Source organism: Zosterops lateralis, assembly GCF_965231275.1.
Source record: "Zosterops lateralis genome assembly, chromosome: 3".
NCBI lineage: Eukaryota > Metazoa > Chordata > Aves > Passeriformes > Zosteropidae > Zosterops > Zosterops lateralis.
This window is the reverse complement of record NC_139764.1, coordinates 98,480,602-98,508,189: the sequence shown is the minus strand read 5'-3', so window position 1 is coordinate 98,508,189 and position 27,588 is coordinate 98,480,602. Positions and strand designations below refer to the sequence as shown.

Below are 27,588 nucleotides of genomic sequence, written 5' to 3'. Positions count from 1 at the left end.
GAAAAAAAGACCTAAAAGCACCACAACTCCACTAGACATTTCAGATATGAAAAGCATGAAAATGAAAAATTATTTTATACATGAAGATTCAGAATTAAGACTCTACCCTGCTGTTAATGCATGTAGCTTATTTAACACACAGGTTCAGTTGAAGACACAACAATGCATAAACTGTTCTAAAATTAGAGCTATTGACTGGAGATGTTTCACAAACATTAGGAGATAGTCTGAAGTGCCTTCCTTTGTAAAGGCAATTTTCCCAGTTCATGTTAGATCTGCTTCACAATCAGCAGAATTGAATATTACTGATGTATTGAAATCAATGACTGACTTGATTGAAAAGAAGATACAACACATAGCTAACTATAATTTTGTATCACATGGACATGTTTTAAGAGGAAAAAGAAGACCAACTATAATTCCAGAAACAAAAATTTAAACTACTGCATTTTACTACAGAAAATTATTTCACAGTCTTCATACCTATAGTAGAAAAGCAAAGTTATTGAAATAATTGTGAACATCACATACATACATGTGTTCAGAAAAATAATGTTGATACAAACCTGCAGCTTTTCATCCACATCATCATCACTTTCATCCAGATCTTCATGAAGTAACCGCCATTCATATTCTACATGAACATGAGAATTAAATCTTCCAGACAGTGCTTGAGTAAGCTAAGGAAAAAAAAAGATGATGGTTGACACTTCCGTTAGGCGCAGTACTTATTTCAAAACAATATATTTAAAGCAAACGAAGTCCATATAGAGCAAGAAGCCTGATTTCAGAAATCTGTAAAGTTACTGCACTGAAGTAAATTTAAATTAAGCTGTGTTACCAAATACAACACAAATAAATCAAAAGCAACTAGCCATTTCATTAACCATTGTAGATCCATTCTCCATTTTCTGACAAGAAGCATCACATTGTATTTGCTTTGATTTAGAAATTGCAATTCAAAGGAATTAACTGCAATGACAGTTTTCTTGAACCAGAGTCTCTTATTAAGAATCCTTGACTCCCCTAATATGATGGGGCACCCACAACTTCTCTGGACAATGAGATAAGGACCTTCATCCTTGGCCTTCACTCATAAAAAATACTTTAGTAATTAGATTTCAAGGAGATGTCAGACAGATTCATAGAATCATTTAGATGATTAATCATTTAAGATCAATAAGTCCAACCATGAACCCAGAACCGCCATATCCACCACTAAACCATAGCCTTAAGTGCCACATCTACACCATTTCTAAATACCTCCAGGGAAGGTGACTCAACCACCCCCTTGGGCAGTGTGTTTCAATGGTTGACAACTCTATCCACAGAAATTTTCTCTACTATCCAATCAAAACCTCCTCTGCTTCAACTAGAGGCCATATCCACTGATCTTGTTGCTTGTTACTTGGGAGAAGGGACAGACGCCCACCCGTCTACTCTCTACACAGGTAGTTGTAGAGAGTGATAAGGTCACCCCTGAGCATCCTTTTCAACATCCTAAAGAATCCCAGCTCCATCAGCCACTCCTTTTAAGTCTTGTGCTCCAGACCCTTCACTAGCTCTGGACTCATTCCAGCCGCTCCAAGTCTTTTTTTTAGTGAGGGGCCCAGAACTGGACACAGGACTCAAGGTGTGGCCTCACCAGTGCCAAGTACAGAGGGATGATCGCTGCCTTGCCACTGCTGGCCACACTATTGCTGATCCAGGCCAGGATGCCATTTGCCTTCTTGGCCACCTGGGCACAGCTGGCTCACGTTCAGCTGGCTTCTGATGAGCACCACAAGGTCCTTTTCCACCAGGCAGCTTTCTAGCCACTCTGCCCCCAGCCTGTAGCACTGCAGAGGGTTGTTGTGACCCAGTATTGGACACAAGACTTGGCCTATTGAACCTCTTACCACTGGCCTCAGCCCATTGATTCAGCTCATCCAGATCCCTCAGCAGACCCTTCCTACTGTCCAGCAGACCAACAATCCCACACAACTTAGTCATCCAAAAATCTATTGAGGCAATCTTGTGCATCTGTAACTAACAGCTTAATAGGATCACCCCCTGGCCTCAAAGATTTTAGCATTTCTCATACATCTGAAGAAAAATACAATTTTCTTCTTAAAAGCATATAACTTTATGTAAGCATGTAACTATTTCTGAGGATATGACTATTTCTAGTACACCACTATTTCATCTGGAATATATTCACTGAATATTCAGCTGTAAATTGTAAACTGTTAAATGATGAGACATGAAATGTACACACAGAATATCACAATACTCACCAACTCTTCACAGTGAGTATGTTTTAAACGTTTAGCTATATCAAGTGGCGTCTCTCCTGCTTCATTTGCTATATTACAGCAAGAAAAGAAATGTATGATGAAAGGTGGCACTATTAACATGTCCATTACTAAAGACAAACCTGCATACTGAAATACTAGACCAACACACTCGAAAACTGATCTCTTTCTTTCATAGATAGGTCCAACTCACATCAACTCTCTGAACATGACAACCAATAGCAATTCAACATGCCAGATACATATGAATGATAGCCAAGAAATGGCAGTATATAACTTGACAACAAAACAGCAATTAAAAACCTACATATGTTTAAACACTAAGTGTAATATACAAGTCAATTTTAAACTTGAAATGAACAGTGAATACTGACTCTCTAATAATGAATATTGTATTTACAGAATTATGATAAACAATGGAGGAGAAAATGCACTTATTCCAACTTCACTGTTTCTTATCTGAAGCAATGACAAATAGGAAATCGAAGAACACATTACCCTTTTACCTATTTCAATAGAAGCCTTCCCTCTCAGCAGCAGTTTGAGGCACTCAACGTTGTCTGTTAGACAGCAGTAATGCAGGGCTGTGCTACCTTTACAGGTTTGCTTATCTAGATTGCCACTTTTGGAGTACAAGAAAGAAGAAAAGAAATTAAACTTAAGTTTCCTACCCCATATTATTAGGCCATTCTCATTAGAAGATTTTCAAAGAATAAAATTAAATTTGCAAATACAGCTTTAGTACTTTAATATTTGTATTTATTTAGTATTTATATTACTTTACATAAAAACAATGTCAATATTCAGCTTTCCATACTTACCTGTTCTGCACTAAAAAGTCAACTATATGAAGGGATGTTCGATCAACTGATCTAACAGCAAGGTGCAGCGCTGTTTCATCTTGCTCCTAAGAATAACATGAAAAAAGACATTTATTTCTTCTTCTTCTGAAGAAGAAATATTAGTAAGACATTAATTAAATCAATTAAAACACTTAATTTCAGAATATTCAAACATGCTAACATTAAAACATCTGTCCCTTTTAAGTAAGTAAGTAAATAAATAAATAAATAAATGGGTTGAAAACTAACACATTATTGAATTATTTAATGTTTAATGTTTTAATAAATTTAAAATGAGGTAGTACTTGGGAACAATTTTAGAATAAACAATTTAGTATCTTCTTTTTTATTGTTAAACTATTTCATTAAAAGGACATGCATTCAGAACAGTATTTCAGATATTATTTCAAACAATTTTTAAGGAATGAATGCATATTGCAGTTACAACAATTTGTTTAATAAAATTTACAACACTTACATGACCATTGGCCAGTGGAATTTTTTCTGTGAGATCCACGCCATCAGCATACACTTGAACTAATCCAAGAATGTCTCTTGATTTCACTGCTTCACAAAGTGCATGCAATTTAGCTGCATTGTCTGCATGTTTCTTCCTTGCATATTTTCTCTCAATATATTTGGCAGTAATATAATCTTTTCTTGCATTCCTGAAATTGAATATGATTTATTTCTATAACTTTCAGCTGAAGACACACATTAGCATTTCCATAAATACATGCAAGTCATTTGAAATCACTCATTATGATAATTTTTCTTTTAAAATATGCATGTAACCATGCAGTCTCATATTTCGAGTATGAAATGTAGCTACAGAAAATGAATCAAATATCCAATGTGAAGACAGACCACAAATTTCTTCCTCCAAATTCTGTGATGATGTTGAGATCAAGACTACCCAGTTCTATGTACAGAAGATATATCAAGGCTTCATAATGTTGGTTTATGCTGCCTTGCAGGTTTATGTTTACCTGACTTGGTACTCCTACACATGCTGGAAAGGGATGGAAGGCATGGGATTAAAAAAAAGAAAAAAAAAAAAATCTATCTTATACCTCTGCAGAGACTATCCAGGCCTTGAATTTGAATTCACAGCAGTGAGTATGTTCTTTAAACTCTTCACCACAACTGTAACAGGGAGGATGTGTTGGAGCTTTTAGTGACATTTCTAAACCAAGATGAAAACTTAGTCCACCTGACTCAGCAGGAGTTATCACTTCTGCTGTTGATGCCCAGTAACACATCTACTCTTCCCATCACTGCAAGACAGGAGCTTGCTTGCCTCCCAAAGGCATAATTCCTTATTAGCTCTTGGGATGCACACAGCATTACACAGAACAAAGTCATACCTCATCTTCTAGATACTATGTAACAGGCAAGAAGTAAAAAACCCAATAAGCAATACTCTTGTTCATAAAGCATTTGATAGTATTCAGGTTCTCATTTCAATAAAATAGCCCCAAATTTGACAACCAGAGGTATCAAACTAAATGATCTTTTTAAATACAAAGTTTTAGAAGTTTTCTTATTATATTAATTCAGCATATGGTAAAATGATTAGTAATTTAAATTGTTAATATTAATACTTTGAATTATTACTGATAGTAGTAGTCAAAAATTATCTAAACTGCCCTGTTTAACACTGGTTTTGTCAGACTGCCAGAAATCCACCTAATGTAGAATCAGCTTCATCCAGAGCCAATTCTTCTGGGTTTGTTTCTGCATTGTTTACTAGCTCTTTTATGATGAGTAGTATATAGCCAAGTAGACAGCTGTCCTTGCTGTAGCTCTGCCATCACTGTTCAGTGCTTTCGAGGAATTCAGTTAAATGTTCTGTCTTCATTCCACACGGACTTCGGTCCTAAGTGTAGTTTCTAAATGCTGTTCTGTGTCTCTCAAGTAAATGTGCACTTTATTACAATTACTATTTTGTTTTCAAATAGAACAAAATTAACTGCTTTGGTTTTAATCCCTATCCTTGTATGTCTTTAAGGTTCCCAACAAGTCACAGTTAATTTTTTCTGTCCCACAAATCATGATTCAAAGAGCTGGTAAGACAACGCTTACTATTAGGGAAGGTACAGCCAGAGAAAACTCAATAAAACAGATACGCAAAGCATCTGAAGAAAGGTTTACTCCTCAGCTATAAGACCATAAATAAGATACTACACATCTTCCATGGCCTGCCAGTGCAAACCATAATGGCACAACCCCTTAACAATATTAAATTAAATGCTTTTCTCAGAAGTAGTGGCTCTTTACTTACATATCACTGGTTGGATTAGGTTTAACCATCTCATCAACGGGAAGACAGAATTCCATAATCTCATTAAATCCAGCATTCCCAATATTCTTTGCAAGCTGTTAAAAAACAAAATCCCGCAGCTCAATTAATAAACATGTTCAGTTATTAGCCACACACATAAAAAGGGGAGAAAAAGGGAAAATGAGAGTTGGGAGCTCTTATTTCTGATTCCTTGGTCTGCTGCTATGTCAGCAATAACAAACAGATAAGGGACTTGGATTTTCAACTTGGATTTAGTACATGAACAAAAAACTGCAGAATAAACCATCAAGACACCAGTTCATACAATAAAAGGAAATACTTCGTGCTGAGTAAGAACACACATATGAACTGTCATGGAGCAGCTGATAAGTGGTAACTTCTTTGTGCAGCAAAGTTGAATACAATTTCTTCCTTTGGAGATTAAAGTTGTCTTCTAAAATAATGTTGAATAATTAATGGGTTAAGTATTTGTGAAGTCCTCCAACTTTTAATCTGAGGCTCATTTATATGTCAAACAGCTGTGTTCTTTTAAAAAGCAACTCAGGATAAAAAGATTTGAAAACACAAAAAATATGAAGCCTCTACTAATTTGAGTTCTAAGATAAGAAAAAGTTTACAGTAGGACACTATGTCCCAGAAGGTTCCAATAAACTTCAAAAATTAAGCTTTCTTAAATTGTGTTTATCCAGAGACAACTTCAGGATGGGAATATCTTGCTAAAGTGACAAAAATATACTTGTGTTAGAAGTATTTTACAGTACTATTTTTAAGTTAATTAAAGCAATTTGATTACCAAAAGTTCAGATGTTCCCAGCACATCTAATGTGAGTGACTGCATTCTGGAATAGTGAACACCAAGTTCTCTATGGATTCCTGAGCATTCTATGCAAGTTAAAATTCCCAAATTTGTTGAAAGCCAGGTAGGATCTGAAACAGAAGGCACCCACAGAATTAAAATTTATTCAGGAAATTATTTCATCTGGAAAACATAAAATACAGAAATGAAATTCTGTAAAATAAGACTCATGTACATTACAAATTTTTTTAATTTATATTTTTACATTTACTCTACCTGGGGAAAAAAAAAAAACCAAACCAAACCAGAATCTTTTTTTAATGCTGAAAGAAGTAAAGAGGAGAATTTTTATTTTATTTTTGTGAAAGTCACTTCTCCCAAGGGAGCCCCTTAACCAGTCATTCTTCAAACAACTTACAGGAACTGCATTTTCCCACCACCAGTGTAATGGTGTCACACTCTTAACTGAGAATACAGATGCGGTTTAAACTGAAATAACAATGTTTACAGGGTTGGGGCTCTTTTGTACTTCAAATATAGACTTTAGACCAAGTGAAGTAGAAGTGATTCAAAAGTGCACACACAGCACACACTACAAGATTCTCACTCAACTACTTCAAAGATACTAAGGCTCTTTCCTCTTTCATAGCCCTGGACCATCTTTTCTCCTGGTTTTTGGCATTTACTACATCATACCCTCATCTTCCAACCAAATAATGAATTTCTGAAGATTTAGATTTTAGGAATAAATTTGTTTGATAAAGGTTAGTTAGTTGCCATTTACACTCTCCTTTTTTAAGACAGCAGGCTTGAGTCTTTCCATAATCTTATACAATACCTATTGCTGGAAGTAACTATTGATTTGTAAAGTATATACAGCATCTGAACCGATGTTTGCAGCTACAGTTTTACATCAAAAAAACCCTAAGTCCTGCAGTGCCCCTGCAACATAAAAGAACACAGGAAACAGCAGGATTTTTAAAATAATTTGAAGAGGGTTAAAGTAGAAATTCATTGATCAACAAAAACAACACTGCAAACTATAGTCAGCAGGAGCATTCTTCTCAAGATGAGTACAGCCTTAGACATATTCCCTGTCTGACTTAGTCAAACATGATGGAATAAAGCAGAAAAGAAAAAAGGTGTATTAAGAAAATGCTCTGACTTAGGTCTGCTCAGTTTTACCTAAATCTTACATTATTAACCCAAATCAATATTTTATGTAAGTTCATTTGATTCATGTAAGCAAAAGCTACAATTAGCAAAATACATGGGAGATAAATAAGCTTCTTAGTAACTTTTCTCCCCTCTGAAAACAAGCATATAGCAAATCAATCTTACTCAAGTAGTTCCATTAAATTGTTAGCATATTCTACTATGTGAATAACTTTTGTGAAATAAGGAGTAAAAATTTAAAGCATGAAACATTAGCTTAAATATTCTCATGAGACAAAGAATTTTTACCCATCAGAAATATGCTTAATTGAGTCACCTTGTGCTCCACAGTCACAACAAACATCATTTCCAGTCATCCTCTGGACTTCAGATATAATTTCTTTTGTCAGTTCCTGGACAATATTATTTTCTCCTGTGTTATCATCTCCTTTGAATGCATTATTTAAAGCTTCCTCTTTGCTGTTTTGTAGCACAGATGTCCATCTAAAATGGCAGTAATATTTTGCTATTAAGTGTTATGGCACTTTTGAAATTCAAAGTAAGCCTCAGTAGATCACCAGTGTCAAAAATAAAATTAGCAAAGTAACTCACATTTGACATTCCTGTTCATCCTCTGCTTGAAAGTGATATGTTCTGTCATCTGCACAATAAATAATTCATATATTGATTAAAAAAAGTTATTGAAAAACTCATTTTGCAGAAATCTCTCAATGAAATCTAAAATTAATTGATTCCTGAGATTCTTTATTCTCATCACCGGAGTGTGTTGACAGACAAAAAGTCAATTTAAGAAGTTTTACCTTACTACCTACAGTTTATCTATGATTACATCCGTGTTTACACAAGGTGGCTTGTTGCATTTTAAACAGAAGCTGCTTTCTTCAGTGCTGTGCTCTTATCACACAAACAGCAGGAAAGCAAAGGAAATGTTCCATGTTCTGAATATAACCTCAGTAATCACATACATAAAGTTCTGCTGGGAGGGAGGAGAGTAAAATATAGAGTCCATATTTGAGTTTATCTGTGTATGTGAGAAAGACTTAAAGAGTTCAAATGAGCTCTAAAAACCCAGTAATCATAAACTTCAGAAAAAATCTGCCAGACACAAAGTCCAAACTACAACCAGTATGAGCCCAAAGCTGTTTCAATTAAACCAAGTTCACAATTTTTAATTTACTATTACTTTTCTAATTCTAAGTAATGTTATCATAGTGTACTACTAAAGAAAAAAGCATAATACATTCTAAGTCTATGGAGAATGAGATATGATACAGTTTAATGACTGAGCTGGAGTGAGAATAGTTGGTGAGAACAACAGAGGTAAAGCTGCTGGCAAAAATATTCTAAGATGAAAATTTTTAAAGTTTGAAAAATACTCAGGCTAAAAGCTATTAAAAGATAGCTTCAAGCATGGAAAATATTAAGACACTGAAGATATATGAAAGAACAGAAAGGAAATTGCTACATTAAGAAATTTTATCTTGCCACGATACAGCAATTTGCATTTTGTAAAGAACAAGGAAATATTTTTAACTCTACAGTAAAATAAAGTGAAAAAGTCATCTGGAGAAGGCTAAGAGGCCAGTTATGCCTTTTCAAATGTGTGGTAACATTGCATTAAGCTGATACTGGGCAAAACATGACATGGTCATCAAACAAAAAAAAAAAAAGGTGCAAAAGTAAGCAGGGAAGCCCAACTGCTTGAGCAGAAATGAATTAGTTGTATGCTGCACACAAGCATTCGAGTCCATTCACATAAGCAGCACAGCTTACATTTACATGTGCAGAAGAATAAAGGAACTAATTTGGAATACATTCATATTCTTCTCCCCAGATAATTTGAGATATATTTCAGTAAAATATCCTAGTGAGAAAATAAAGGAAATCTTGTACTACACAATTTCATATCATCTCATTCTGATCCAAAAATAATTCAGTCTTGGTGGGTTTAACACATAGATTCTTTATCTCACCTTTCTATCTCTTATGAGATAAAACCAAAATATGTTTTTAGTATTTTCCTCACAGCTGCATAGCAACGATCAGACTTAAATTTAAAAAAGCATCTACAAGCATCTTTTGATCTTGTGCAAAAGTTGTAACTTTTCAAGATGATCAGCTAGGACATTTTCAATATGAAGAGTGATGTCATAGCAAAAAAAATAGTTACTCTGCTGTAAGACAGCAAAAAATTAAATGGAAAAGAGAAGTGAAGACAGTTTTTAAAAACAAGTGGTTTTCCAAAGAAACAGGCACAGTTAGTTGCATTATGCTAAAACAACTGAAAGGTCAAATTGTCATAGGAAGGGCATTTTATAAAGGGAAGCATTCTACAATAGCAAAAATGTTCTTGTGAATTACTGACACATCTACAGAAATAATGCAAAATTGTGCTATGAGCTGCAAGTAAAAAGACCTAAACAACAAACCTACGTGATATGAGGTCAAAACACTTTTTCTCCTCTGGGTTTGTTTTCACTTGGCAGGTTAACAGATTGAGCTTTGCTGGAGGTCGGTTAGCCTATTTGAAGACAAAACATACACATTTTAGTATATCCATACTGACTGAACCCTGCAGATTGAAAGCACAGGATAATGTCCCACTGGCCAAAAAGACCTGACAAATGACTGTTAAATTTTTAAGGTCCGTAGGTTTTCACTCATGTTTTCTTCTGCATCATGATTCATAAGCTACTTTTATTTGACTTTTGTTTGCTGGTAACTGGATACACACTAGAATTTTGAAAGGAAGAAAGGTAGAATCTCTTCAATTACCACTAACCAGGAATACTTACCTGAAGGAACTGGGTACAAAAAAGAGACATGTTCATCCTTATATTTAATCCTCTAACATTCAGACATTTATTTTTTAAAAATTATTTGTTTAGTTTTCAATAATTAATTATTTTGACTTCTGCTAATGTCTTCAAGGGGTCCCCAGATAACCAGTTAAGAACAAGTGCTACATTTTTAAATCAGTAAAGAGAACCAAGTGAAGGAAAATAAGTTTTCACAGTGAAGTCTTGCAGTAAACATATGTAAAAGTAAACTGAGCTAGCTGATTACTAAAACATCTAGTGAAATAATGTATATTTTATAATGATATATAGTTTCTATTCAAGTTCCTCTCAACTATTTCAGAGCCTTTTTGAATACAAAGTGACAGTGTTCAACTAAGAGCAAGATTCACAGGAAACCTGAGTTTTGGAAGACACATAAAGGCTGCAAAGACTTTTCAAACAGCACCTCTGCTCTCTTCTTTCCTTTAGGCTGCCTTCACTACAGACCTGGAGTAGAACCTAAAAAGACTCATTTGCAACCTTAACTTGAGGAATGGCTTTCACTTCCTACAACTGATAACTAGTTTCACTGTTCTTTTAGAATAATTAAATCAGAAAGCAGATTTAACTAGTCAACCTTTGCTCTAGACAATAATATCTAAAAAATAGTAATTTAAACCATTAGGAAAGGACTATTATAAGGACAGCAATACTCACAAACACATTACCACACTTACTGTTGCATTCTAACAATATTAATAGACTAAATTACTAAAATAGGATTTAAACATCTAAACAAAACTATTACCAAATGAAGCTGTACTATGACATAATGTCACTAACTTAGAATGAATCATAAGAAATATAGACATTCTCACAATCTCATCTAAATTTACTGATGATAACATTTAATTCAAAAAATCCGAGGGACAACAAGTAAATAGATAACAGATTCCCTTGAAACAATCTGATAAAACAATGTAGCTGGCCAAAAAAGCACAGTATCATTATATACGAAGAGCAGTTTAAAAAATATCAAACCCATGGACAAACATAAGCAAGGAAACAATTACGTATTTTTTTTCCTGTTAGGAAAAAAAAGAAGCATGGTGTCCTTGAAAAACAGCAGGCTCATGCTTTGCCCAGCATAAGCAGCAGACAAAACAAAGCTATGCAAGCTTTGAAACAATAAATGTGCAGGTCACTTGCTGGGCAATGCAAAGCAAATTATACCCAAGAGAGGCTTTGGAGGCAGCAAGATGACAATTTATTGACAATCGCATTGTATTCTCTGCCTAATAAATAGCTTTTCAAATTCCTGGCTTCCTTTTAGTATAAAAGTACATACAGTTTTAATTATTTAGTTATAAATAATATATAAATATTAAAAAATACTTATAAATTATTAATTATCTAGACACCGGGCAACTCATATGTACCTTTTTCACAGGCTCTATCAGAATGTAAAAATGCAATTCATGTTTAAGAGAAGATCCGCTTGCCCCAGGATTTTGGATCTGAAATGCATTTGGGACCTACTTAGCTTTCTCTAACTTATGAAATACGAAGCTGTAAATGAATGCAGTAAAATGCTTCAGAGAGATCTGAAGGACCAATGCACACAGGACTTGTCCCTCAGGACAGGAGAATGCAGCTGAAGAGCTCAGTATTACAATCTGAGAACCCAAAGAAATGGCTGCAACAACAATAACATATCCTGGGCCAATATGCTGATCCTGGAATCTATACATATTCTTGAGCTTTTACCTGAAGAACTCCTAACCTGAAGTCAGCATTAACAAGGGTATTAAAAACCCTGTGCATGTGGCTGATAGCACCTCATTCAAGCTTCCATCCTGCAGCCAAATAACAGCTTTTCTCCAGCAGCCTGCCTGGCCTGTGCCCCTTGCTTGTGACAACACACTTCCATCACATGGCAGGTGCTGCCTGGGAAGAAGTTGAAGCTTAAAGACAAAGAGAGGTAAGGCTGTGTGAGCTCCTTAGCCACACTGATTCAGACACTTGGCAGGATTAGGAGACACCAGATGTGGAAAACACTAACAAATGTAACTACTATTACACTTCTTGTTTGAAACCTCTGAGATTCACTTTCCGGATCAAGTCTCTGATTAGACAATTAAATTTCAGATTTCAGACTACTGCTGAGTTTTTGGACACCCATGTTAACATGCCATACACAGACCTGAGCATTAACTCACATTCCTTCCTGCAGAAATGGCAACCCTATATCCAGCAAAACTGACTTATAAACTGTTCTAGCAACAAACAGAGGTGTAGAAATCAAAAAGTTAGGTCTCTGAGACAATACAGGAGATACAGGGCTGATTTTACAAAAGGCATGAGCAAATATGTCCACTTAACAGACTGGCTGGCTGATTTCATCATGCTTTTTTTCTGTTTATCAGTGATCAGCTACAGAATAAAAAGATGAAATCTGATTATTTTGCCTTCAGATTGTCCTTTTAATCATCATGGTGAAGTTTTCAGCAGTAAAGAAAGACCAGAAAAAAAAAAAAGATTTGATAAGGAGTCTCTCTTGTGTTCTTTTCTTTGTAAACAACCAGTGAACCTTCTTTAAACAAAATTCAGCTTTGAGAAGTCTGATATTTCTGAAATCTTTTTGCCTTGTGACTTCTTGATCTGGAAAGGACTTAGAAATTCCTAATTACATGTTTGAATCTTTTTCTATCATTGTTTTTTCATCCATGTATGTTAAATGTATGAATGCTGATTTCTTTGAAGCTTTTAGTTATCTATAACTTCTACACATATGCCAATGTAGGCAGGCACATACAGGGTCACAGCTGGGTGACTCACAGAGAACCAAATATATTCTCTCCATCCATCAGGAGCACTTGGCAAGCAAGTTTAAGCACCTGCAATTGCTTGAAGATAGCTGTTCTAGAGACTGACAAAGTAGTCCTTCATAAAGAGGCTACATGACCAAAGAAGAGAAATCCATGAAGAATATTTAACCCTTAAAGGAGAAGTAATTTACAAATCTGTATTTGATAAAGAAAGCAAAACTGACAACTGAATTTCTGAGATTTTGATGAACTACTGGGATTAGAGAACACATCATATTTCAGAGACCAGGAGAAATCAACCCTGAGAAGCTTGGAAATCAATGTTGTTCCTTCCAAGTCCTCAGAAGACATTCAGAGCAGCCTAGGAAATTTTTAACGAAAAAAATCACTTGTACCTGTTTCAGCGTCTGTGAAACATTTATTAATTTTTTTACATAAAGCTGTCATCAATATATAAGGGGGAAGTGAGGAAATAAGTGAAAGTACCTTTTAGGAGCATACTTTAAAATAACAAATGTCGTAATATAGAAACATCAAGACCAAACGTGTGAAACACACCTATTTGAATATCTGCCTTAGGAACTGATTTCCAGCTATGGCTCCACTGATTTCAGTGGGAACTTACTGCTTCTAAAAATGTCAGACCATCTGGTAGACAGCTTATAAAAAGAGAAGAAAACAGCATCTTGATAGACTCAGTAACTATACTTGCAAGTGAAAGTTTTCAAATTCTGCTCCACAAGTGGATTTTGTAGCCTCTGCCAGCTCTACATTCCTACTGGTACCAGTACAGCATATGGAAACACCAGCACACAATACACCAACAGACTTCTCTCTGACAAAGACACACTCCTGCACACCCAAATGAGAAGAGGCATAAACAAGTGGACAATTCCAAAGCCATAGTAATGACTCTGCTTTTGCAGGCCTGACTTTACACTCCTCCTAACTCCCGATTATCAATTCTGAAGGCAGCTGCTTGTGGTTAGATGCACAAATGAGAGATTGATTCATTTTTGCTGCCAGGGTCAACTTGTAGTCATAGCAACAGGCATAACAGGATGAAGAACAGAACAGTTCATAACAGGACCAAGAAACAGGACTATTTATTAGACCAAGAATGGGAAATACTGTCACTGAGTTATTTTTGCCTCAAGAAACTTTCTTAAAAGTTTTGAGAAAACAATATAATAAATGTTACAGGAAAACCAAGTTGAAGGCAAAGTGCAAAAGGTCCAAACCACGAAAGCATAAAGTTTTGGAATTTTAACAAATGTTTAATAGTTATAGTTAATGTGTTCAAATATCGGTAGCAGTAAAAAAAAGGAATATGTAACTCTCTATTTCCTGTCATTCTGGCAGGAGTTGTTTTTAGACTTGATTTTCCCCAAAAACTACTCCTAAGGAGCTAACAGGCTACCATACAGCAGCAAATCTGGGGGAAAAAAGCAATTCAGCAAACTCTCAGTTTATCTTGCAAATACAAAAAGTTGTTTAACTCATATCTGAAAAATGGCTTAATGCCCAACCATACCTTAAAAAAAAAAAAAAAAAAAAGTTAGAATTTATATTTTTAGATAGCCTGTAAAATATGAACATTTACGTGAACTGAGTCACTAAAAAAAGCCTTTTTTTCCCATTAACAGTAATGAACATTAAAATAGCTTTATTTTTAGACACTGTGTATGTCTTGATATATTTCTAAAAGGCAGCCTTAAAAAATATATCCCTCATATTCAAAACACTGCATCAGGAATCTAGCTAATTCCAAATCATAAATATAGACCAGAATAGCTTGCCTTTCTTTATTAGCAACCATGTACATAAAATACTGTAAACAAATACTTACTGTACCATGGGAAATTGTAAGAAAACCATTTTTAACCGAGCACTTCCTTTTCTGCCACACTTTTCTGATTCTAGTTTAAAGGGGAAAAAAAAAAGTTGACAGTTTTAAATATATTTTATATTAACATTGCTTGAGCTCCTAGGCCCCAATATTTCTCCCAGCAAACTCCAGCAGTACTTACCCATCACTTTTCTTGTAGAGACTGCCACTCCGCTCAGTGCCGTGTTCCTTGTTTCCCTGAGGCTGATGTAAACTGTAAGCTGTACTCTGACGAATCTGAGAATCCTGAAATAATCAACAGCAATTTGTGATGCATTCCACACTTTCAACAAAACTACCCTCCCCACTAATGAGTTTCAAGAGCTTCTCCTTCCTGCTCTAATCCAACAGGCCAAATGAAGCACACTTTTCCTCCTCAATGAGAGAGAACAAGATCCATTTCTTATTTCAGAGAGCAGAAAAAACATTTGAGAAGTACCCAATATCAGCACCTACCAAAATCTTTTTAGTTGCTTTTATTTAGATTTACTCTTGGCCTTAATATATACGAGTTTTAACCCAAAATATAACTGAGCAGTGTCCTTTCTAACTCATGTAAACACTGCAAGGTACAATCATTAAAGACTATTATTACCTGCGATTGCTAGTGCACTCTTCCACTGAAAAAATAATTACATATTTCAACTTGAAGAAGTGATTTTCCTTGTGGAAATTGAGTCAAATTATTGTCTGAAAAGCAGAAGAGTCCCTCTAGAAACATAGTTCAGGAGTCATACAGAAAAATTAAAAAGTCATTTAAAAAAAAAAAAAAAAAAAAAAAAAAAGCAAATATCTGGAAGAAAGTAGAATTCTGAGAGATGAAAAGACAAGGATTAATTGAACCCTTCTCACTGCTCTCAGAACTACCCAGAGGCAGGACTCACTGCTGCAAGAGTCCAACTTCTTAAATAATAAGAACCTGAAAATGAGGAATCTGATGTGTCACATCATATTAACAGCAGTAGCATGACAGAGTGGACTTTTAAATGCACAGAGTAACAATGACTATTACTTAAAATTTTCATTTTTTTTCTTTTCTACTGTCATTGCTCCGTGGACATAATTACTCTTGTGCTATATATGCCATATAACAATTACAGTAAGGAAAAAGGACACAAAGCAGCTCACTTATATGACTATGAGCTATTCTAAACATGATGGTAGGGACAGAGCTCCCTGTTCAGAACTTAAGACTTCAACCTCCAAGCTGCAGATTTCAGGCTCATCCTGAATACACTGCTGGAGCTCAGTGGTCCTGAGAGCCATGAGCTGAGCTCAGCACAGGCTGCAGCACTCCTTGGTGCTCCTTTTCAAGAGATGCCACCTGTGTCCTCTCCCTGCCTCTCAGCAAGTGATCCAGGAAGACATACCAGGTAGCTACAACATCATCTGAGCCTTTTAAAGGCCCTAAGGAACTACCACTTTGCTGTCTGTGCCTGCTAAAGCATCTTTTCAGATTTAAACCAGTCTGTTTATCCTTCCCTTCTTGTTTGTTTACATAGAATTATTTGGTTTTGCACTCTGCACAACAAAAAGCCAGAACAACATTTTTAAAATATTCCTGTCACTCATTAAAAACCATTGCACGCGTACATTTACTGACTTTTGAAGAAAATCTGATCAGACACTGCCTATTGTGCCCTGCAATGCCTTGATCTCTGCCTCCCATTAGACAGTAAAGGAACTCCATTCTCAAGATTAGAGGCCTGACGGGAAATTAATTTCAGTTCTCCCCATCCTCAATTATGTAAAGATTACTGATGACCTCCAACACCTGCTCATAGCATCATTCCCATTACTTTAGTCTGTGCTGCTACTTTTTGTGCATTATTTTCTGCCTCATTTCAGCTAGCTCCCTTCATCTGTTTATGCTCAGCTGCTGTGTTTGGCCAAACTGGCAAACCAATAATACAAGCTTCCTGCCTTATTTCAGCAGGAGAGGAAGCTGCAGCAGCTGACGTGTATTTCCACACATTCATGACTATGAACAGTATCTAAAAAATTTAATACTATTTCATGAAAAGATCTTAAGGACAAACATATTGTCCATTTTAAATTCTCAGTTCAGGTCATGTCCAAATCAATACTATCCAATGTGATTGCCAAATTATGGTTTTCCACAGCTGTCTGACAAGAAGTTCATGATTTCCATCCAGCTCCTAAGAGACTCCACAAATCACCATCACAATTAACATCCTTCCTTTCAGGACGCCTTTTCCATAAGCAGGCTCTCCAAGGATCTTCCCTTATTTCTGGTTTGCATACTGCACAAAACAGAGATACAAACCACAGATAACAGGGTCAGACCCAATAGCCTCACTGGAGGAGCAGAAACAATGTACATTACCTATGGGAGGAAATGGATCACCACAGGATAGAGGACACACACCTAGTGCAGAGTATTGTCATTTCAAGTATATCTTGACCATAACAAGATCAGAACAGGCTGAAGTACACAAGCCTAAGGAACTGAACTTTGACCACTTTATCAACTTTGAAATACAGACAGGCATATAAAAAGAGGTGAGTCATTTAAAATTTGCAGCATGTTCTTAGTGAATCACTTCACTGACCATAGAAAGGATTGAAATTCTCTCTTCCAAAGTCTATAAACATATACTGACATCTAAGACAAGCTGAACAGCAGAGCTAAAAATGAAAGAAATGTGAAAACATTATTTTCTAAAGATGGTCTGTGAATATTCTAAGATCCTATTTATCAGCCCCACTACGTGAACACAACAGAACTTTTCATACAAGGGGCTTCAACCTATACACAAGAAATTTTGGCTAGCCATTCCACAGCTCCCCGGAAGTGGGATTTTTAGACTGTTTAGATCACTCCTGTGAGTAAAGCTACCAAAAAAAGCTCTTATAGCTCTCCCAGAGCCTGAGCTTCTGTGACATTAGCAGGATCATTGCCAAGAAGATATTCCAGAGATCCATCCCTTATCTATCCCATCCCTATCCCTATTACAGCCCCACAAATTCTTCAAATGACATATCTATCTTTTCTATTCTGATATATCTACCAGAATTCCCTGCAGGCAGCCTCCCCTGCAGCAAACCTAACAAAATCTTTGTCAAGAAACACAACATTTAGCTTATTTTGCAGTGCCTAAACAGATTATAGGTTCTACCAAAGAAGCAGAAACAAAACACTACAGTCAAAGGAGGTGACCTTATCCAAGGTCGTGGGAACAAGAACAGTTAAGGTAATACAACTCTAAGGTTGACTCTGAAACTTGCAGAACTTCTGCAATTAAAAATAAAAACTTAAAAAAATAAAAATTATGAATGTGTACACAAAATGACATTTCAAAAAGAAGTTTCAGTACAAACCAGGTTTGAGGAAGTTGTGTGCAGGAAGAAACTATGCATATAGGCACAACAAAAAAACATTCACTGGGAGTGCTTGTCTGTGTTCAATTTTTTAAACACAACAGGAACAGTATTTGTCAATGTTCTGCCATTTCATACATAAAGTCTATTTTAATTAAAAATACATATATCTTCAAATTCTTGCAAGAACATCAAATCAAGCAACTGGATTTAATTTCCAAAACAAAGTACATAGGAAATCACTGATTTGTTTTACAACAATTTTCTTTCCCAAGAAAAATCTGATTTTTTAAAATAATGGTTTGTTTGTTTGTTTTGTTTTTTCTGGGTTTTTGTTTGTTTTGGGGGTTTTTGGGTTAATGAAATATACCAAAGAGGAGAAAGAACCAGTCTTTTCATGCCAACAGACAAAAGCTCAGAAGAAAAATCCAGTTTCTTGAAATCTGAATGGAAATCATGCCACTATTTTCATTAAAACATAGTAACACTTACTCTCCTAGACTTCGGTCACAAAATGTAAATGCATTTCAGGAAGGAAAAAGAAATCAGTTATAGTAAAGAAAATTACAGTGCAACAAGAATAATATTAATGGGTTTTACAGTAAATTATATAAGAACTCTTTGGCATCCCACTGATTAATTGATGTTTTCAAAAAGCTTTAAAAATAATTATATTAATTCTCATGCTCTGCAGGTAAGCATCTATATTCTAAATTTGAAGAATTAATAAATAATGACTATAGCATAAAGCACTTTTTATACTTGTATTTTTAAATGTCATAAACCCAGTAGAAATAATAAATTTATGTGTATTAGTAATTTTTGAGTCAGTGAAAAAATATGTACTTGTCACATCTCCCATATATATTTAATATCATTATCACTGATAGACATTCCCAGCAACCATGAAAGCCAACTACTTCTGCTATCTCTCTTGAACACAGATCCAGGTAAAAGAGTTAACACACCCTGAACAGAAAAGGCTCCTTGGGAGCAGGCAGGCAATGACTAACCCAAAGCAGTCACCATTTCCACAAAGTTCCTCAGTCTCTCCCTCTACCAAGTTCAAATTTGGAAGTTTTTGGCCAATCAGTGAGTCCTGAAAGCCTGGCAAAACCTAAGGAAGTGCCTGCTGATCTTATGGAACTCTGTACACAATGGTCATTAATGCAAACTTCCCAAAGTAACAAACTGAAGAGTGTTCCAGGCCATTCCAAATGCCTGTGAGCAAGTCACAGAATCAGATGGGTTTGTGTTGGGAGGGGCCTTTAAAGATCAAGTCCAACCCCTGGCTGTGTGTAAGGACACCTTTCACTAGATTACGTTGCTCAACAACCATGATCTGTCAGCAGTGAAAGCCAGGAGTCACCATAACCCTTATGGGAAGATCAAAGCAAGACCGGAAAAGATCAAGGAAGTCTGAGCTCTGTAGACTAAACTATTTCATTGTGATCCCTCTCAGAAAGAGAATCAGAAAAGGGGGTGGGGGCTCATTCATCATTTACTCATGGGCCAGCAGCTACACAAAGGAAGCTGGATGGCATTTATTTATATGAAGAGGAGGCACTAGCAATCTGAAACAAAAGTAGACCCAGCATTTAGGATTACATTGCACTAAAGATGCTTACTTCCAGATCAGAGTTTGAAATTACTCCAGAATTCATTAAATCTAACAGCAATCATAATTGGAACTCAAAAAATACTTATTAGACTACCAAACTGACCCAGTTCTTGCACATCTGAACACTGGCATTTTGCAGCTGGGTAGCAAACTTGATTGTCATTTTTGCAGATGATGACAGAGGTGTTTTGGGATCTGAAGTTCAGTTTTACATAATCATTATACAGTTTGGAATAATATTGTGAGATAAGGTTCTATGAATAGGGACTTCTTGATATTGCTCAAGTTCTTTCTTTCTCAGTTTGAGCAACAGTGCACCATCTGAAGTACCAGTACAATACAGGTAACAAAACTGAATTATTTTTCAGAAAGTCTCATATTTTTAGTGGGCATTCATTTTCTTTTAAAAAATGCCTTCGTCAGAAACATTCAACATCAGCATCAAAACAAAGATGAATTAACAAAAGGAATTAAATGTCTGATAAAAGTTAAAATAACTTTATTTTGAATATTAACATTACATTACAAGTAATTAAAATAGGCATTCCAAAGGTAAACCACCTTATATGCTCACCTCTTTCTGATCAACTTGGAGTGCTGATTTTAAAATATCTCTGAGCTGTGTTAATTGTCTTCGTTCTTCATCTTGTGCTTGTTTAATCTTGAATGAAGAAAAACATAGGTTAAAAATAATTTCTTTTTTTTTAATGCAGGTCTTTCAAATTGGTTCATTTTTTGAGAACTATTCAGTGAGAATGCAAGAAAAGAGAAAAGATAATGTGATCAGTTTATTTTCCCTTGTATCTTCAGAAAACTTGATAATGGTTAGGATATTGCTGAGTTAGGATATTAACTTTGATATTGCCTCACAATAGTCTCGCCTCCTTGTGCTCCATTTGAAACCACATGTTATTTTCTACTTAAACACTTTAGAGCAAAGGCTGTTTTCGTAACATTTTACACAGTGGGGTCCTGAACTGAAATTAAGGCTTCTGAATGCCATATTAAAACAAGATTTTACCAACAATCTACTCTAAACCTTAAATGCTGACTATTAAAGCAGTCAGACAGTCTGAACCAAATGCTTCTACTGTAAAAAAATAAATTTACCACACAAACATGAAACGTTGCTACTCACTGTATAAAGATCTGTCGAAAGTGTCTCAATTGAAGGTTTGAGACTTTCAACTGCTTTTAACCCATCCTGAAAGAAACTTTAAAAGAAAAGCAAAAAGCAACCTGTTATAAAACTTTACTTTGTATTTTCTGCTTAAAAAGTTGCCAAAGTAAGACATGCATATTATTAAGCCATCCTGTAAGCTTCAAAGCAGTGAACTTTTTTTTTTAACCCATCTTTAACCGATCCACTTCTTTATTTCCATCATAGCTTATTCTAACATGCAAAATCCCCAATTAGATTCAGAACTGCCACAATCCACTGCCACACAAGTTTTCCTCATTCTCACCTTAAATACAAGTTTTCATCACACTTTGTGAAGGCCCAGAGCAAGTAAAATGCATTTGCAGAGCAGCAAAAGCTCTGGTAGATATAAAATAATTGTGATTTCTTGAAGCCACATCATTTTATGTCTGATGCAATCTTTTTACTAAAGGAAAACCCCTTTGTTTCCCAAGCATTAATTATGGTCTATATGTAAGCTGAATATGCTACATCTTTCTGTAGTATATGCATTTTGTATTGGCAGAGTAATGCTATCTATACCAAGTATTCCAGTTCTTACAAAAATTATTTGAGATTTAAAAAATAAATTTTAAGAAATCACAGTTACATGCATATTTGATTAAATTGCTGCACTGTTTGCAACATAAAATATTCTCACTCAGGGAAGCAGTTGTGAAAGTGACAATATAACACACATTTATGTTGCTAAAATTTTATTAAACTGACAGAGGAGATTAATGATGCTACAAACTGATTTTAAAAGCAACAAAGCTATTTAAGGAAAAAATACATAGAGGCAGACTGATGTTTTAAGATGAAAACTTAAAGGATTTCAACAGGGTAGCAATGGCTCTTTCAGGTTTATAGCTGTGACTTCATTGCTACACGACAGATTTGTAACACTATCATCACAAAAGCACATAGTTCTAATGAGAATTATATGTTTTAATACTCAGTCCTCCTCCAATAAACTAGAAAAAGAGTGACTCTTTCAATATAGTTTTATTCCACTGCTTATGCAACTTATTTTTCTTGAGCACAGAATTACTTTAGATACACTCAAAGAAGTCCATCAAAACTAATGGATCACTAAGTAATAAATCAAACTAAAAGCCCTGTTTCAAGAGTAGTTTATAAACGTGGTGACTTAATGTATTCCTTTGGAACATACAACTATACTCAATGTAACAAGCTCAACCTCATTACATTTTTCAGAATATTGCAACAAAAGCTATGACTAATCTGAGAAAAGCAATCTGTCAAAAGACACCAGCAAGAACAGCTGAATCTTTAAGATTTATTTTGAAAATTCTAGAAAAGTGTTATGATGATGTCAAAAGTTGAAAACAAAACATTGTTCCAGTTAGTGTAGAGATAAAGAAAAATAAAACATACTTGCACTGAGCATGAAAATACTTGATCAAGTTCTGAAGCAAGTCCACTCCTTTTTTAATCTTGATTTCATTGACTTTCAGCAGGTACTGTTAAAATAGTAAGCCACAAAACAAATTACTTATTACTGCTACAGGGTGTTTTTTTTAACATTTTATTTTCAGTTATATTCCAACAAGTTTTAACAGTCATAGATTTACAAAACCTAAAAGAAAACACAGCAAAAAGTGGCCTCAGGAGTTAAATCACATTTAAAGAATTCTTGTCACTACTGACTTTTGATATCCTATGAGGATATTTCACTATGATTTGTTCAAATTTTTAGAATATCCTTTGGGCTTCCTAAGTAAAGCCTCTGTTAAAGAAAGCATGAAATGGTTTGTAGAGTACATTTAGGAACCCATTCTTACAGTACATGTAAAAACGTATCTCACTTGTTGAATTCATTTCTAAACAGATGTCATTAGGAGGAAAGCAGTTTCCTTAAAAAAAAAAAAGTGAGGGATTATTTTAACAAGTTTCAAAATTTGCCTGTTGATTTTATATTTTTCTTTATCAAATCCTTATACATGGTAATTACAACAAATTACAGTTTAGCAAGAGATTTTTCAAAGAATCTACTGTCAAGCACAAAAAAGTGTAATCATTGTCCTTTTGCATAAGACACAATCAAAGTCCACATTAAGTGGCATCTCCCTGAATATCACAGCATAAAATGTGTCAGCCATGCAAGCAGAAGTATGATTGATCAAATATCCAAGTCCTTAACTGTCCATTAAATGACAACAAATTTTAATCTCAACATAGACATTGACCTCCAAGCGAAGGAGTGAATGCCTTTTAATGATGCTCTAATGCATCTGGGTTTCCCCTTCTCACAGGACACCCAAAATGTTTCAAAGCAACTAAAGTAAAGCAACATCCAAGTGCCAGCTTGCAATGTTACAGCTTCTTATGCTGGTTCAGGTGAACAAATGATGAGCCTAAATGCAGACATGCACTGGATAGTATTTAGTTACAACAGTCACCTCTCCAGCTCCTGTTAATTAAAAAAAAGGAGCTCTAGGCATTTGGTATTCAGTTCACTTTCATAATTTATAGAAAACTAGTCTGTACTTATGATAAAACTTCAATATGTCATCCTTCTGACTTACTATCAAAACAAAACCAAAGTTCTTTTTCACAACTATTCAGAAGTAACTGAGTATAAACTTCTTATTCTCAAAATCAGAAGAAATACAGGATACAATTCAGCTACTCCACATTTAAGGTAATTTGATCCAATTTCACAGATTTCACCCTTCATTATCACTACAACTGACTAAAGTGAACTCTTCCTTTATTGTGACACAGCAAGAGAGAAGCATCTGTTCCTAGTTGTTTCTTAGGAAGGATACAGATGGGCAATTAGCTGACAACATCCATATGTTTATTTGTTACTCAAATTGCTTTATCAGTTTTGAACATTTTAGTCTGATTCTGTATAGGAATGTGAAGCTTTTCTCTTATGTTTGAGTGCATGTAGTTACTAAAAGTAATATTCAGGACAACTACAGTTCTGCTATGCTGGCATATGAGTCAAATTAGCTATCATCAGCACAGGAAAGGCAGTAGAAACACCCATGGTATATTTCTGGGCTAATGTGTACTAAAAAAGAACACAGCAACTTGAATTCCCAACCACAGAACTAGACATACCCTTAAATGAATCAAACCGAAAATATTCACATCATATTTAACATACTGCAAAATCACAGAGATTTTGAAGTAGAAACATTCTGAAACAACTTGAAAGACAACTGGATTTTATCCCTAGCACTTTTTTCCTGCACCAACCAAGCAGCCTGCTAGACTAGAGCCCCTCCTCCTAATAACACAACAGCTGTCAGCACAGGGAACAATTCAGAGAATGATCAAGGGCTTAAAATAACTTACAGTGAAGTAGTAGTATAAAGACTTTTTTATTATAATCTCTTAGTGGTTTATTTGCACTAATTTACCTGTTAAGTGAAATTAGAAAATATCTAAATTCCCTGCAAAATTGCCCATCAGGATAACTAAAAAAATACGTGTTCACAAATGGAGTCAACAAATAACTTGGCATTTCCCTTTAATATCACAGCTAGTCTTAAATAATTGCATTTTTCAAACTTTTCCTAAAAACAGCAGCAGAACAAGAATAATTTCACACTGAATCTTACCTCACACATCTGTAACTGGAAGAACCTTCTTTCTTTCTCCATCTCTTCTGCAATTTCAGCTCCACTGATTTCTGTGCGAATCATCCCATGCAGCTTAGCATGCTCTTTTTTCTCCTTCTCTATTTTTGTACTATAAGGCAAAAAGAACCAGTCAATGAAGTGAGAAATCCACAGCCTCTCAGGAAATCAGATTATTCACAAAGTCTACTGACAGATGCGGAGCCAAACTCCTGTAGCTTTGCATACAACTTATTTCCAGATGACATTTCATTTGAAATTTGACAATGACTAAAGCTCAGCAATGACATACAGTAGCTGAAATCTAATTAATCATCTGTTAAAGTAATGTTCTGACAGATATTCCAAAAGAAGACAATCAATGAGAAGAACATACTAAGTTCCTGCTCCAAAGAAAGAAAATACAGGAAAAATAATGAGTTTTAATTGAAAACATAGAGGGATGTTTAATCCCAACAGAGCAAACACTGGTTAACAAAGTTCAATTATGTCACCAGATTTATTGAGTCTTGCCTGTCATCAAGTCATCTTCTATATATACAGGGTTTCCTAAGCCAAAATCACAGTTGCTGTCTGTACTTGCTGCTGAGCCAGTTGGCACTGGGAATGCCGACCAGCCGGCTGTGTTGCAGACTTCAAAGTCTGCTAGACCAGCTGTTCTAATTCTCTAAAAGTTTCCATGAACATTTTCCAAGAGCTCTGAATAAAACAGGTTCTCCTGCGGAATATAAATGAATAACCAATGCCTGGCATATTCCCATAAACTCACTTCTGCATTTGTTAAAGCTATTTTCCACATTATTCCTAAATGCAGTAGCATAATCTGACAACCTAGTTAGACAAGTCTAATATAGGGAAAAAAATCCATATTAAGGAAAGAAAATGCGTAAGTGTGTTTACTTTCTGAAGACTTTTGGTTTGCTACTCATACTGTTTAGAACCTCAAAATTCTGAAAAGAGCTTCCTGAGGAAATGCTATACTGTTTTTGAACATGAGGAAGCATTACACAGGAATACAGGAAGGAGATCAGAGGAACAAATAACACACACAACTGTCCTGCCACCTCTTGGGTAGTCAAGTGTCTCTTAGCTCTCTCTCTGAAAAGATGACATGTCTCAAGTACTCTCTTAACCTGATGTTAACATTACCCTAACAGCTTATGGGAAAATGTCTAGAAGGTCTGAGGACTTCAAGTCAACAAAATATTCTGTACTTACACTTCTCAAAAATGAGGAACTGCCTCCTATTACACCTCAAGCAGCAAGAGGAAACAAGAATTAATTCCTTTAATCCTTCCCCTCAACATTCCCACTGGGAAGCATTTTGAGCAGCAGTTCAAAAAGCCACACTGTGCTCTCAGCACGGGCAGGCAGAGCAGAGCCAGCTCTGTGCAGTGTTCCAGCAGCCAGCACATCCAGCCAGCACTGTGCTCCTCCTCAGCCCATCACATCCCTCCAGAAGCAGACGTTTGGAAGGTAGCTCCTCTCCTTTGAAATAAATATTCTGCAAACCTCCAGTCACCTGAATTAAAAGTCAATTCCAGAATGTTCTGTTTTCATGAAAAATAAGTCAGCACTCTCACCCAATTACTGCCAATTATGCTATTTTGAAGGCACAGAAAACAAGAGTCCAGATACAAGAATTAACCAGACAATCCTGAACAAGAAAGATAAACCATTAGAAAAAAGATTCAGAGAAAATAATGAATATGCAGCTTCTTTCCAGCACACACTCTAGAAGAGTTTACATTATATCATACTTGATAGTTCTAAAACAGTCAAACCTCAGAGGAAAGATTGAGGATGTTTGAGTTCTCTCAATTTCCACATTAACCTAACAGTTCCTGAGACCAGAGAACTCACTAACATGTGACCAGGTGTGATACTACCAATTACTATTGCATAATATTTTCATTTTTTACAGAGAACAATACAATAGCATAAGAAAATGAAACCACCTCCAAAATCTTAGGAGTTTATTAGCATGTCATAAGGTATCTCTCAATGCTAAAAAGATTCTAAATCAAAAGACAGCTAACACTGCCAAAGAGGCAAACATTATGCACAATATCACAGCATACTTTGTATTCCTCCTAAAGGAAGCTAGATTTTGGTAAAAAGTTCTTTCTGCTCTCTAAAGGATAAATCATACTCCACAGGCAAAAAATAGTTAAACCAAGATGAAAATATACTGACCTCTATCAAGCAATTCAGAGAAAGATATCCTTGAAGCCATTTGGTGGAGCTTCAGGCTACCTGTCTTCAAAAACTCAAAAAGATACTTTACCAAATAACCCAAAATCGTCTGTGAGTGATAAGTATCAGAGATACATGTCTGGTGCATTTTCCATTTGCCTTTCCTCATTATTTATGCTTTTAATATCTAGCTACATCTTCATCTTTGTAATTCAGAATTTACCCTGTTGTTTTGCCACAATAATGTGCTACCTCCTATCTGACCGACACTACAGGACACTGTGTTTCTTGGGAAACAAAGAAACCCCTCACAGCCCTTTTGCATGCAAATCCTCTGAGTACTAAAGGCTGGCTGAGTGTCCTATCCAAATGCAAGGATCAACTCAGCTTCAAGGGTCAGTCTATTGTGACATTAACCAAATCCTTTTGGCAAAGAAAGTCCTGTAACACTACACTGTGGGATTTCCAAATGTCGCAGGGTATTCAGATTTTCCAGGCAGATCAATTAACCTAAATTAATAGGAAAATTGTGAAAACTCTAAAAAATACCCTAGAAGCAATAAGAAAGCAGCAAATGTTTTGTAATGCTGCTATTCTTGGAGCTCATGCAGCACATATCACATACACAGACTTTGCTGACTAAGATTAAGACGTGAGCACACATCAGTCCATTTACAACACAGCTGCACATAGCTAATATACAGTGAGCTCAGATGTGTGTAACAG

The 27,588-nt window shown here is 35.4% G+C and overlaps 1 protein-coding gene across 3 annotated transcripts in view; it reads right to left on the bottom strand.

The window, feature by feature from the left end:
- The window catches only part of ASAP2 (ArfGAP with SH3 domain, ankyrin repeat and PH domain 2), an 82,705-nt gene that overhangs the window by 15,369 nt on the left and 39,748 nt on the right, over nucleotides 1-27,588 (bottom strand). For all 3 annotated transcript variants that reach the window (XM_083857756.1, XM_083857757.1, XM_083857758.1), the window contains exons 6-21: nucleotides 24,649-24,778; nucleotides 22,451-22,536; nucleotides 21,011-21,086; nucleotides 20,447-20,533; nucleotides 15,052-15,155; nucleotides 14,871-14,940; nucleotides 9,847-9,934; nucleotides 8,005-8,053; nucleotides 7,730-7,896; nucleotides 6,235-6,368; nucleotides 5,421-5,515; nucleotides 3,615-3,804; nucleotides 3,116-3,201; nucleotides 2,801-2,916; nucleotides 2,277-2,344; nucleotides 567-680 (exon numbers count right to left, since the gene is read on the bottom strand). In XM_083857756.1, the coding sequence (XP_083713882.1) occupies nucleotides 567-680; nucleotides 2,277-2,344; nucleotides 2,801-2,916; nucleotides 3,116-3,201; nucleotides 3,615-3,804; nucleotides 5,421-5,515; nucleotides 6,235-6,368; nucleotides 7,730-7,896; nucleotides 8,005-8,053; nucleotides 9,847-9,934; nucleotides 14,871-14,940; nucleotides 15,052-15,155; nucleotides 20,447-20,533; nucleotides 21,011-21,086; nucleotides 22,451-22,536; nucleotides 24,649-24,778 (1,660 nt within the window). The remainder of the gene's footprint in view (nucleotides 1-566; nucleotides 681-2,276; nucleotides 2,345-2,800; nucleotides 2,917-3,115; nucleotides 3,202-3,614; nucleotides 3,805-5,420; nucleotides 5,516-6,234; nucleotides 6,369-7,729; nucleotides 7,897-8,004; nucleotides 8,054-9,846; nucleotides 9,935-14,870; nucleotides 14,941-15,051; nucleotides 15,156-20,446; nucleotides 20,534-21,010; nucleotides 21,087-22,450; nucleotides 22,537-24,648; nucleotides 24,779-27,588) is intronic.